Here is a 12,627-nt window from a genome sequence, read left to right as displayed (position 1 = left end):
ACAGAGATATGGAGTTTCAGAGGCACAAATGAGGTCTTGTTTCCTGTCCTTGGTAGTAGTTATACAGGCTTTCACTATATAGTAATTCTTTAAATAATAAAAAAAAAAAAAAAAACATTTTGTGCGCTCTTCAGCATGTATGATATATCCTACCATTTTAAAAACAATGCCTGTGTAATTGATTTCAAGCCATCAGTCGCGTTCACACTCTGCCCCTTCCCCAGGGCTGGGGGCACAGGAATGTGGCCATGTCCCACGGTGGCTGTCCTTGTTGGGAAGGGCAGTGGAGGGCCTCAGGAGCCTCTTGATCCTGCCCTGCTCGGGTGCCCAAGCCCTCTGCTGGGTGAGTCAGAGTCCTGCCGGGCGGGAAGCAGGTCCTGGAGACCGGATCCCCATCCCTGGCCTCTGACTCTGCAGCTATAAGTGAATGTGACTAACACAGCAGGACCCTGAGTCAGCCCTGCAGAGCCTGTCCCAGGATGGGGGAAGGGTGACTGGGGGGAGGTGAAGAGGGGGTTAGCTGCACTGGAGGACTCACAGCTCCTGGGATTTCAGAGCCCCCCGTGTGGTAGGAGGGCCGTGGGCACAGATTGGGAATGCTAGGTCCACTGGCCAGCAGTGAAATGCCAGGCACCCTTGAAGCTCTGGCCAAGTTCTCACTCTCTTTGCCTTTAGCTTCGCAGTGACCTTGGGATTAGTTGCTTCTGCCCTGCTCCAGCTAGTTCAGATTTCAGGGAGGCCGATAGGTATTTCCTTTCCCCACACCTCACTAGTGCCACAAACCACTGGGCCAAGTCACAGATAATTCAAACATCTGGGAATCCACAAATAAATTCTATTTGATTTTGGAGCATATAAATGAACTCTCTTTGGATACAAAGCTTGTCTGAGGCTCTTGGAGCGAGCAGGAACTGTTAAGAACATCTCTACTTCATGAAGGCTGGAAGTCTGGCTGATCTTCTGAGCTTGTCCTGTCTGACCCACACTGTCCCATCCGGCCCCCACCCCATGTCCCAGGCTGGGCCAAGGAGCCTTGATTTCTGCATGGGCTGAGGGCTGAGTGTGTCCTGAGAGGGGAAAGACAAAAGGGCTAGACTACAGCCCTAAGACATCTGACCAACTTCAATCCAGCAATGAAAAGGGCTCCTCTAAGGTAATGAGCAACTGGTCACTGAAAGTGTTAGGGGAGCTTGGAAGGCCAGTTCTCAAGGTCTGCAGAGATTCTAGCTCTGGAATTGTGGGAAAATGTGTGAGGTAACATTGGTGTCTCCTTCTAACTCTGAGTCCCGGGTCAGGGCTCTGTCTAACTTGGCCCTATATTGGCTCCTATCCCTCCCCAGAGTGAGAAGAGATGAAGGGCTGGGATTAAAGGGTTTCCTTCCTAGTGCCTGCTAGCTCCTGGAAACAGAAAAGGCTTCTTTCAACAAAGAACTGTATAGAGAAGTCTGGATGACAATGACTTTAAGATCTAGAAGGCCTCCAGCACTCTTGGGTTAACTCCACAACTGATGGATCTGGTGATGCTTGCCCCTTTGGGGGGTGCCCTGGAGGCAGCAGAGGACAGGGTGGTCTCACTTTCTGCACCTCAGGGCTCCCAAGTCTGAGAGAAAGGAATCCAGAAGAGAGGCGGGAGGTGAGCCCAGTGGGACAACAGATGCTGAAGCAAGCGCCAACAACAGGTGAGCCCTGGTGCTTTATTGAGCAGGTGCAGACCCAGGAAGGGGAAGTGGGATGGGGACACAGTTATGTTCCCAGGAAAAGGTTTCAAGCTGGGCTTTGCAGACGGTGTAATTAGTGTGGTTGCTGCTTCTCCAAAAGCTGTGTGGCAGCAGAGCTTGCCAAAATGGCGTCCTTAGGCATCAGGCCCCAGAAGTAAGCGAGGGGAAGAAATCTCCCAGTGTTGGGCTTGGCATTGCTGAGCATTCTCGTTCGTCAGCACCTACGTGCTGACGCTGCGCCGTGCGCTGTGCTGCCCCGCAGCCCCACCCCAGCCTGCCCCCCAACCAGAGCTGAGCTCCGATGGCAGAGCCGTGGCCCTCACACGGGCCCAAGGAAGGGGGGCTGAGGCTCAGCGGGGCCCCAGCAGGGCAGGAGGTCAGGCTTCCGGTCAGTCAGAGCCAAGTGTGAGCGGCATCTCTGCCCACCGTGAGCCCAAGGGCAGACGGCTACACCCCAGCAAGCACATCCTTGACGGCACTCGTGAGAGGAAAGGGCAGGTTCTGCCCACAGAAGGTGCCCCGGAAGTCGTCCAAGTCCAGGGCCCACACCATGGCGCCAGCCAGCTGCCTGTTCCTCAGGTACCGCGCCTGGTGGGGAGACCCAAGGCCGGTGTGGCTGGGTTCCCTGTGCCAGGGTGCACGTGGGCGGGGCATGCTATCTGGACGCCTCCGCAGGGAAGAGAAAAGCTGACACCCGGAACCTGAACCCCTGTAGCAAAGCCCCACCCTCAGTGCAGGGGGCGTCCCTCCCGCTTTTCATCTGGGGGGTGTGGCCTTGTGAACATACCTTGTTTTTGACGCTCTCCTGGTCGTCATACGCTACCCACTGGTTGCCCTTGGTGGCATACGGGACCTGCTGGTCACGGAGCCTATGGACAGTGGCTCCGTGGAGGAAGTCACAGATCTGAGCAGAGAACAAGGCAGGGGTGGCTGGGGAGCTGTGCTGAGAGGTTGCCAGTCACTGGGGGGATGCTACTCCCCAAATCTATTCCTGACCCTTGCTTCATCCTAAAGGTTGCACCTGCCCCTAGAACCTGCAGGTTTCATGCAAATTTACTTAAAACAGATGCAAATATCCCGGGGTTCTGTGGCTGCTCTGCACTGACACTGAGGACTGGCCAAGGCAACTAAGAGCAGCAGAGGTTGGGTCAAAACAAAAGAACCTACCTCTTGGCCGTTGCTTTTTCCTGGGCTAAAAGGAAGGCCCCAACTTGGTGGCCAGAGGGGATGAAGACATGATGTGCCTGTCCTCCTCCTCCCCCTTCTCCAGAGTGCTAGGTCTGCTGGAATTTTTTTTTTTAAAGGAGTAAACTGGGGGTGATTTGAAGGGTCAATTTCCCCAGGGCTGCTGATGCTGTGGGAGATCTTACCTTCTTCCTAGCTCATACCTCATAATAGGCAAGGATCCCTTTCTCCTTAGTGAACTGGCCTGGTATTCCCGGCCCTGAGATGGGGGCTCCCACATCTGTCTTGGAAGAGGCCAGAGTGAAGCTCCTCCCAAAAGTGGGGATACCCATCACCAGCTTATTGGCTGGAGCCCCCAGCCTCAGCATGTAGCTCACAGCGTAGTCCTGGGTGTGGAAAGGGCAGGACAGTTTGAGCAGTTAGTCTAGGAGAGAAAAGGTCATGCAATTCCCACTGCTGCCTTGAAAGGAGTTCCAGATCTAGATGCATCTGGAATTCCCTTCCTTCTGGGAACTTATAATGTCAGTCTAAAAAGCACTGTACAATTTCCATCTCAAAGAAATCCTCTTAGGTATAGGAAGAGATGCTGTTTGGTAGTTGCAGAAATCAGGTGACTGGTTCAAGTTTCATAGCAAGCAAATGGCAGGGCTAGACTAGACTCTTGGCTTCTCAGCCCCCAGCTCTCTTTTGCTGTCTCCCATCTGCCCTGTGCCTTCACCCTATAGGCCTGTCAGGAGATATCTTGATTCTTTATGTAAGTATCACCTCCTCAGTTCCCAGAGCCATGGAGAATGCATGAACTTGGCGCCTCAGATTCCTCATCTGTGAAGTGGGCTTCTAACCCCTCCCTTACAGGATTACCAAGGAGTGGAGAGATTGGTGTGTGAGCTCTGGCAGGCGGCAGGTCTTTGTGGCCCCCTCTCAGCTTTCCCTCCTTTGGGACACTCACAGCGTTACTGAATCTGTCAGAATGTGCATCTTCCTGGCCTCGAAACAGGGGGCTGTGATGTCCTACTGTCTGACGCCAGGCTCCATGAAAGTCATAGGTCAAAAGGCTGATGAAGTCCAGGTGTCTATAGAAGAGTGGATGCAGGGCAAGGAGAAAAGTTTAAAAGCTCATCACCCCCAAAAGGATGTGAGCAAGAAAAACAGGCAGCCATTAATCCAAAATCTGGTAGAACCCAGTGACCAGACTAGGCTGCTGGACCTAGGCTCCTGCTCAGGGTCCCACAGGAGCATTCAAAGAAAGAACAGGGCTCTTCCTACCTGTTCCCAGGACACAACTGGAAGCTGCCCTCCAGCACACCTCAATCCCTACTCTCCAACAACATTCATCTTTGAGAAAGCAGATTAATATCATCAGTAACTAGCCTTGTGGGGAAAGAGCAGGACCAAAGGATGGCCTGAAACTATGATTCCTTGTAATAGGGAGTAAGGTTTCTACACACACAGATTAGGAGTCTCCAGGTGGATTGCATGACTATGAGCTTTAGGTGTTTGGGGCAAATGATTGACAGCCACCTCATTCCCACCCTCTAAGTGGTCAATGATCACTTGACCACCCTCAGTGATCAATGCAAAGAACTAGAGGAAAACAATAGAATGGGAAGGACTAGAGATCTCTTCAAGAAAATTAGAGATACCAAGGGAACATTTCATGCAAAGATGGGCACAATAAAGGACAGAAATGGTATGGACCTAATAGAAGCAGAAGATATTAAGAAGAGGTGGCAGGAATACACAGAAGATCTGTACAAAAAGATCTCCATGACCCAGATAACCACATGGTGTGATCACTCACCTAGAGCCAGACATCCTGGAATATGAAGTCAAGTGGGCCTTAGGAAGCATCACTATGAACAAAGCTAGTGGAGGTGATAGAATTTCAGTTGAGCTATTTCAAATCCTAAAAGATGATGCTGTGAAAGTGCTGCACTCAATACGCCAGCAAATTTGGAAAACTCCACAGTGGCCAAGGACTGGAAAAGGTCAGTTTTCATTCCAATCCAAAAGAAAGGCAATGCCAAAGAATGTTCAAACTACTGCACAATTGCACCCATTTCACATGCTAGCACAGTAATGCTCAAAACTCTCCAATCCAGGCTTCAACAGTACATGAACTGTGAACTTGCAGATGTTCAAGCTGGATTTAGACAAGGCAGAGGAACCAGAGATCAAATTGCCAACATCTGTTGGATCATCAAAAAAGCAAGAGAGTTCCAGAAACACATCTACTTCTGCTTTATTGACTATGCCAAAGCCTTTGACTGTGTGGCACAACAAACTGTGGAAAACTCTTAAAGAGGTGGGAATACCAGACCTCCTGACCTGATTCCTGAGAAATCTATAGGCAGGTCAAGAAGCAATAGAACCAGACATGAAATGGAACAGACTGGTTCCAAATAGGGAAAGGAGTATGTCAGGTTCTATATTGTCACCCTGCTTATTTAACTTATATGAAGAATATATCATGTGAAATGTGGGGTTGGATGAAGCATAATCTGGAATCAAGACTGCTGGGAGAAATATCAACAACCTCAGATATGCAGATGACACCACCCATGAAGAAGAAATAAAGAGCTTCTTGATGAAAGTGAAAGAGGAGAGTGAAAAAGCTGGCTTAAAACTCAATATCCAAAAAACTAAGATTATGGCATCCGGTCCCATCACTTCATGACAAATAGATGGGGAAACAATGGAAACAATGACAGAATTTATATTTTGGGGCTACAAAATCACTGCAGATGTTGACTGCAGTCATGAAATTAAAAGACGCTTGCTCCTTGGAAGAAAAGCTATCACTAATCCTAGACAGCATATTAAAAAGCAGAGACATTACTTTGCCAACAAAGGTCCATCTAGTCAAAGCTGTTTTTTCCAATAGTCATGTATGGATGTGAGAGTTGGACTATAAGGAAAGCTGAGTGCTGAAGCATTGATGCTTTTGAACTGTGGTGTTGAAGAAGACTCTTGAGAGTCCCTTGGACTGCAAGGAGTTCCAATCAGTCCATCCTCAAGGAAATCAGTCCTGAATATTCATTGGAAGGACTGATGCTGAAGCTGAAGCTCCAATACTTTGGCCACCTGATGGGAAGAATTGACTCATTTGAAAAGACCCTGATTCTGGGAATAATTGAAGGCAGGAGGAGAAGGGGGTGACAGAAGATAAGATGGTTGTATGGCATCACCGACCTGATGGACCTGAGTTTGGTAATGGACAGGAAAGCCTGACATGCTGCAGTCAGTGGGCTTGCAAAAAGTCAGACACGACTGAGCAATTGAACTGAAGTGATCAATTAAAGCAATTAAAGCAATGAGTCTACATGTGCCTGAGACCCTAAAGAAGATTCTAGTCAGAGTGAAGAGTCTTTGTCTCTTACTCTTGGGTTTCCTAAGATCCATGTCTTGTTTCACCAAGAAATCAAGCTGCTTGACTGGAAACTGCTCATCGCCACATACATAAGGAGGCAAGGTGAGGAGAAGGGACAGGTGGACAAGAAAAGGGAGTCCCTGCAAGACAGAGTCCCTTGAGGACTCTCCAGCGGCCTAGAAATGAAAGGTATTATTAACTGCTGGTTTGCCCTTCCAGAGACTAGTGACTGGCTTGTTTGTATAACTTTCTCTACTCCTTTCCCCACAAACATACATTCATTACAATTTTCTCAATTGGTCAGCACAATATCCCAAGTGAAAAGGAAAGATAGGGATTATTATGCCCCTTTTGACAGATGGGAAGGCTGAGACACAGAGAGGCGATGTGACTTGCTCAAGGTCATGCATCTCTGGAGAAATTTGGACCAAAGGCCCAGTCTTCTGATTGAATATAGACTGCTAAGGCAGAGTAGGTCAGAAGACTCACCGGGATATCTGGGCGATGTCATAGCCTCTGTCAATAGCAATCTTCCCTGCAGGCACGGCTGCGCTGAGCAGGAGCTGCTCTGTGCCTGCTTGGGCTTCCCTTACAAACTCAGCCTTCATTTCCTGGTTGGGAGAGAGGCAGGTAAGTGACAGCAAGCCTTGTGGAGAAAGATCTTTGAGCATGTCATTGGCCTTCCCTGTCTGCTGTAATCTCCAACCAGAGCTTAGTGGGAATGATAAAGTGGTCCCATCTGCAGGCTCACCCATCCTTTTCCTTAAAAAAAGGTTTGGGCTGATCTCATCCCTACACCCCATGCATACTCATCAATATTCAATTTTTCTTTATCCTGGAGGGACCATGAGAATAGTGATCACACTTAGTCCACAGATAGAGCTGGAAGACATTTGCCGGTTGGTCTGTGCTTTTGTTAAGCTAGTAAATGAGGCCACAAAATTAAAGTGATTTATACTGAGTGTTGTTCAGTCTTTTGTTCTACTCTGTTCAGCTGCCAAGTTGTGTCTGACTCTTTGCAACCCCATGGACTGCCGCATGCCCGGCTTCTCTGTCCCTCACCATCTCTTGGAGTTTTCCCAAGTTCATGTCTATTGAATCAGTGATGCCATCCATCCATCTCATCCGCTGTCACCCCCTTCTCCTTCTGCCTTCAATCTTTCCCAGCATAGGGTCTTTTCCAACGAGTCGGCTCTTCACATCAGGTGGCCGAAGTATTAGAGCTTCAGCTTCAGTGTCAGTACTTCTAATGAGTATTTAGGATCAATTTCCTTTAGCATTGACTGATTTGATATCCTTGCAGTCCAAGGGACTCTCAAGAGTCTTCTCCAGCACCACAGTTTGAAGCATCAATTCTTCAGTGCTCGGCCTTCTTTCTGGTCCAACTCTCACATTCGTACATGACTACTGGAAAGACCATAGCCTTAAGTATATGGACCTTTGTCAGCAAAGTGATGTCTTTGCTTTTTAATACACTGTCTAGGTTTGTCACAGTTTTCCTTCCAAGAAGCAACCATCTTCTAATCTCATGGCTGCAGTCACCATCCACAGTGATTTTAGAGCTCGAGAAGAGGAAATCTTTCACTGCCTCCACCTTTTCACCTTCTGTTTGCCGTGAAGTGATGGGACCAGATGCCATGATCTTATTTTATTTTAATGTTGAGTTTTAAGCCAGGCTTTTCACTCTCCTCTTTCCCCCTCATCGAGAGGCTCTTTGGTTCCTCTTTGTTTACTGCCATTAGAGTGGTATCATCACGTATCTGAGGTTGTTGATATTTCTCCTGGCAATCTTGATTCCAGTTTGTAACTCACCCAGCCCAGCATTTTGCATGATGTGCTCTGCATATAAGTTAAATAAGCAGGGTGATAATATACAGCCTTGACGTACTCCTTTCTCAATTTTGTACCATTCAGTTGTTCAGATTCTAACTGTTGCTTATTGACCCACATAGCTTCTCAAGAGACAGGTAAGATGATCTGGTATTCCCATCTCTTTAAGAGTTTTCCACAGTTTATTATGATTCACACAGTGGAAGACTTTATTGTAGTCAATGAAAAAAAAGTAGATGTTTTGCTGGAATTCCCTTGCTTTCTCTATGATCCAGCAAATGTTACTGATACTGTGAACAACTTGTTTGATTGCTCTGGTCCTAGGGTAACTAGAGATGCTTGGGCTGCCCCCAGATGGAGTCGAGTATCCCTGATTTACTGCATGCTCGGGAGTGCGCAGTGTCAGTTTGAGAATGAATAGACGACAATGATGCTCGACTAAGTGGCAGTGAGGAGTAGGTGCTCTGGTTAGTGAATGCTGCCTCTTAGAACCCCAGCCCACATCCCACTGTTTTCAGAGTATGTCTTCCTTGCTGTGTCAGATCTCAGGACACAGGCTTGTTTGTTTTACCTTTGGTCCAGATCTCAGGACCCTGCAGCAAGGAGGCTTTAGTCTCCCTTTGCCTGTCTCAGGAGAACATGCCCAAAGATAGCTTCTGCCCTCCCCACTCCTTGGTGCTCCCCACCTCCCTGCCCCTTTTCCCAACCCGACCAGCACCTTGATCAGAGCGGTGAGGTGCCGCTTGTCTCTCCACCCAGGGTAGAGCCATGCTAGATCCAGTCCATCAAAGCCATGGGTCCGCAGAAATGGTGGCACTGACTTGATGAAAGTCCTGCGACTCTGGGTCTTGGAAGCTATTTTGGAAAATCTAGAACCAAAACCACAGTAGAGTAATCAGCACCAAAATGCTGGGTGCCTTGGCCCTCTGGAGGGGTCTCTGGGGCATGTGCAGCTGGGAGCCTGAACACACACAGCTATAGGAGGGCATGGTTGGGACAGGACCCACTTCTAATCATCTTATTAATAGAAAGAACATGTGCATTATAATCAGCTATCCCTGGCTCTATCACCTAGTAGCCAAGCCATTTTGAGCAGATTATAACCCGAGCCTCAGTTTCCTCATCTGTAAAACAGGCATAAATGTAGTATCTCACAGTGCTATTATGAGGATTACATGTGATAGTGGTTGGACAGGATGCCTGACACACAGTAACCACTCAATAAATGAGAGCTGTTATAGCCATTACTTTAACTCTTTTTAAAGCTGCTCCAACTCTACCCACTCCAGGAAGTCCTCCCAGGGTCTCCACTCCCAAATTCCCATTCATTCCATCTCGCTCCTTCCAACCCTTAGGGCAGTATCCCCTCAAATTTCATTTTCATGTCTGAGAAGTAGTAAAAAGAGCATTGGCAAGAAATCAGAACACTGGCTGCCATCTTTCTGTGTGTCTCTTGGCAAGTTCCTTCCCCTTTCTGGGCTCTGATTTCATGATTGCACATGATTTAAACTCCTGACAACCATTCACACCCCAGTGCCTGACCATTCTGGGGTCCCTGTGACCTTCATCCCATGGGTGTAGAGAAACCTATACTTCCTCTTATCCCATAATCCTCTAGAGAATGCATCCTACCTTTGAGGACCGAAGTTCCAACCTCCAACAGATAGGAGGGTCTTCAGGTTGGGGTTCCTATGGGCACAAAGAGGCAGGAAGGCTGGGGTTGAGTGGAGTTGCTGTGACATGGGGTGGCCCCATGTTTGGGAAGCTGTAGTAGGCTTCTAGCTTTGGAGAGAGGCTGAATCAGGCCTGCAAGGCCTTTCCAACCTTGAAACTCACTATTCTAAGATTTTCCAAGTATTTGTGGCACTTACTCTGAGACGTGTTGCCCATTTTTCTTCCCTCCAGTGGGGAAGCCATGATATGGCAAAATAGAACCATGAATATTTTCTCTGTGGAGCAGCACCTTCAGGGGACAGAGAGAGTTCCTTCTCCCAGGGAAGTTCAGCTATGCCTTTTTCTGCAGGCTTCTTCTATACCCTGACGTCTGCCCTCATCACTTCCTCCCATTTGAGCCAAGGCCCTCCAATTCTCCACCCAGAAGTGAGTCCCGGGGACCTTGCCCATCCCCTTGAGCAGGCGTACTCTACCCTGAAACCAGCCCTCCTAATCCCTCATCTTTCTCCTGCCCTAGCTAGTCAGTGGCCCAACCTGTTCTTGAGTGTGTTCAGCGTGTCATAGAGTGTCACATCATTCCACTCCCAGGTGTCGATCTCATTGTTGCTTATGTTGGCAAAGCTGTAGATGACGTGGGTGCACAGGAAGGGGTCGATGGCATCTGGGAAGCAGCTCCCATCACCCTCCCGGTACTGGGACCAGCTGGTGTAGTAGCAGATCAGCTTGTATGCAGCACCTGAGGAGAAGGCTAGGGTGGGCCCTGGGCCAAGGTTGAGCCAGGGACCCTCTGGCTGAGCCCTAAGCTGAGCACCAGTGTGGTTTGGGGGAGAGGTGGGATGGATGGGTAGAATTGTGAGCAAAGTTAAAATTCTCAGTGAAAGGACTGGCTCAAGGGAGTTCTCTGTCTGGTGAAAAGAAAACCTATTTTGAAAATGCTTAGGAAAGATCAAACATGGTAGATAAATATACTGCAGACTAAGAACAGAACACTGTGTGGAGGGAAGGGGCTCTGATGAATAAAGACGAGATGGGGCTTGGTGCAAGTAAGGAAGGTTTCCTGGAGGCTTTGAAGGAGAGGAGTGACCCAGCCCCAAACAGCCAGTATTAGAAGACCTTTGCCTTTAAGGAGTCCTTGATCTGAGAGGCTCTGGCCTGTCTCTTTTTTGCCTTCATGGGGGAGGTACCCCTAACTTGTAACCCACCCAGAATGGCAGTCTCCGGGCCCCTCAGTCCATCCCCCTAGCTGGCACACAATAACCCAGTGGACCGGAAAGTTCCCTCTCTCTTCTTTTTCTAATTTCTGCAGGCCTCTTCTGCCCTCTTGATTGTGGAGGAAGACGAGCGGGCATCACTCATCCACACTGTTCCTGGGCTCCCGTTAGTGGTTCCCACTAGGCTATGAGTTGAAGCCTTCATTGAAGCTAAACCTTTAAAAGTTTTTAATTTTGAAAAATGTTAAATATACAGAAAAGTAGAGAGTAGTATAATAAACATCTATATACTCATCACCTTGGTTTAACAAATGCTAATATTTCTGAGCCATTTGAATCATAGAAGAAACTGGGGAAAAGTGCCAAGGTCCCTTCCATACAGCCCTCACCACGCCCCCACCTTCCGTGACTTAAAAGAAGGTTACTTACAGCTCTGGAGCAGCACCAGGACCACAAAACCTGAAGGGAAATCCAGGATGAGACCCCCTGCAAGCACCTCTGGCCCTCCCCCCTGCTCCCTGCGCCCGCCCCCGCCGCCTCCAAGGAGTCCAGGGCCTCCTCACACCAGGCACCTCCTCTGTCTCCCCGGCTCGGCACCGCCCCTTCTCCGCCCGCTGCCTCTCCCCTCAGCAGGCGGGAGGCCAGCCTCTGCAGGCAGTAGCTCTGGCCAACCCAGAGACCTGTCGGAGCCGCCCTCATCTTCCTCTGCCTTCAGGTTCCCGGTACCCAGCTGCCTGAGCAGGACGCTTCCTGGGCCTCCAGCTTCCTCTTATACGTACCCCACACCACTCCCCTGGACCGCAATCCTCCGCTTACAGGAACGGAGCTGCGTGTCAGTGAAGGAGCTGGCAGACTGTGAAGTGGCGGGGGAGGGGCACTGTGGGCCACTAGAGGCGGATTGGGAAACCCTGGACAGTCTTGAAAACTTGGGCCAGGTCTTCCTGAGGCATCTGCCGGTAGAACAGCCATTATAGGGATGATCTGGGGGCTCCTGGGGCCAGTGACTCAGCCTCCCACTCACTTTTCTCCAAAACTCAGCAGTTCCCCAGCTTTTCTGGCAACCCCTACCTTTGCCTCTCCAGCCCTCCCTCCAGGCCTTTGGCCAGGCTGAAACTGGGCACAATTGAATTCTGCAACCCACAGCACCTCCAGACAAGGCTGTTATTTTTTCTCTCCCCGACTCCAGCATCACCCTGCCTGACGTCCTCTCCTCCTCTCCAAGCCTGTTTCCCATAGCAGCCTGAAGGTCAAGGTGAGGGCCAGAGAGCCTTTCACCAACTGAGGATTGTTTAACAAGAAAAGCTAGAGAGGAGTGGGAAGTTGCTGAGTTGCACTCTGAGACCTGCTGCTGCTTTCCTTCCTTTTGAAATGCCAGTTACAATGAATGAGAAAGAATTTGGCAAGTCTGGGGCTCCGGTGAAGTACCAAGAAGTAAAAATGCAGACAGCTCAATTTCCCCCAGGGAGCAGATAATCTCAGAAGATCAATAATCTCCATTCCCTCAGCTCCTCTCTTTTGAAGCCCAAGTGTAATGATACCACCCCTTTCTAGATAGGTCAGTGAGGTGTTTTTTTTTTTTTTTTTTTTTGGTCACTCTTCAGATAAGAACAAAACTTCTTAACAAGGCTCTGCATGATTT

The 12,627-nt window shown here is 49.1% G+C and overlaps 1 protein-coding gene across 1 annotated transcript; it reads right to left on the bottom strand.

The window, feature by feature from the left end:
* Positions 1 to 1,663: 1,663 nt before the first annotated feature.
* On the bottom strand, positions 1,664 to 12,239 carry CHI3L1 (chitinase 3 like 1). Its single transcript, XM_043485196.1, has 11 exons — positions 12,135 to 12,239; positions 11,768 to 11,938; positions 11,418 to 11,447; positions 10,312 to 10,513; positions 9,736 to 9,792; positions 8,822 to 8,972; positions 6,763 to 6,884; positions 3,853 to 3,976; positions 3,107 to 3,289; positions 2,506 to 2,622; positions 1,664 to 2,306 (listed from the first exon to the last, which is right to left on the bottom strand). Exons 1-11 carry the CDS (start codon positions 12,220 to 12,222, stop codon positions 2,166 to 2,168), a joined length of 1,386 nt encoding a protein of 461 aa, XP_043341131.1. The 5' UTR covers positions 12,223 to 12,239; the 3' UTR covers positions 1,664 to 2,165.
* Positions 12,240 to 12,627: the final 388 nt, after the last annotated feature.

Source organism: Cervus canadensis, chromosome 13, assembly GCF_019320065.1.
Source record: "Cervus canadensis isolate Bull #8, Minnesota chromosome 13, ASM1932006v1, whole genome shotgun sequence".
NCBI lineage: Eukaryota > Metazoa > Chordata > Mammalia > Artiodactyla > Cervidae > Cervus > Cervus canadensis.
This window is presented reverse-complemented; position numbering and strand designations above follow the sequence as displayed.

What these genes read in the sequence shown, in the direction of transcription:
- CHI3L1 (XM_043485196.1), bottom strand. Translation starts at nt 12,222, where the DNA reads ATGGGAAACAGGCTTGGAGAGGAGGAGAGGACGTCAGGCAGGGTGATG. An exon ending in GTCCAGGGGAGTGGTGTGGG is followed by an intron (nt 11,448 to 11,767) that starts GTACGTATAAGA and finishes ATTTCCCTTCAG; the next exon opens with GTTTTGTGGTCCTGGTGCTG. An exon ending in CTGACAGATTCAGTAACGCT is followed by an intron (nt 3,290 to 3,852) that starts GTGAGTGTCCCA and finishes TTCCACACCCAG; the next exon opens with GACTACGCTGTGAGCTACAT.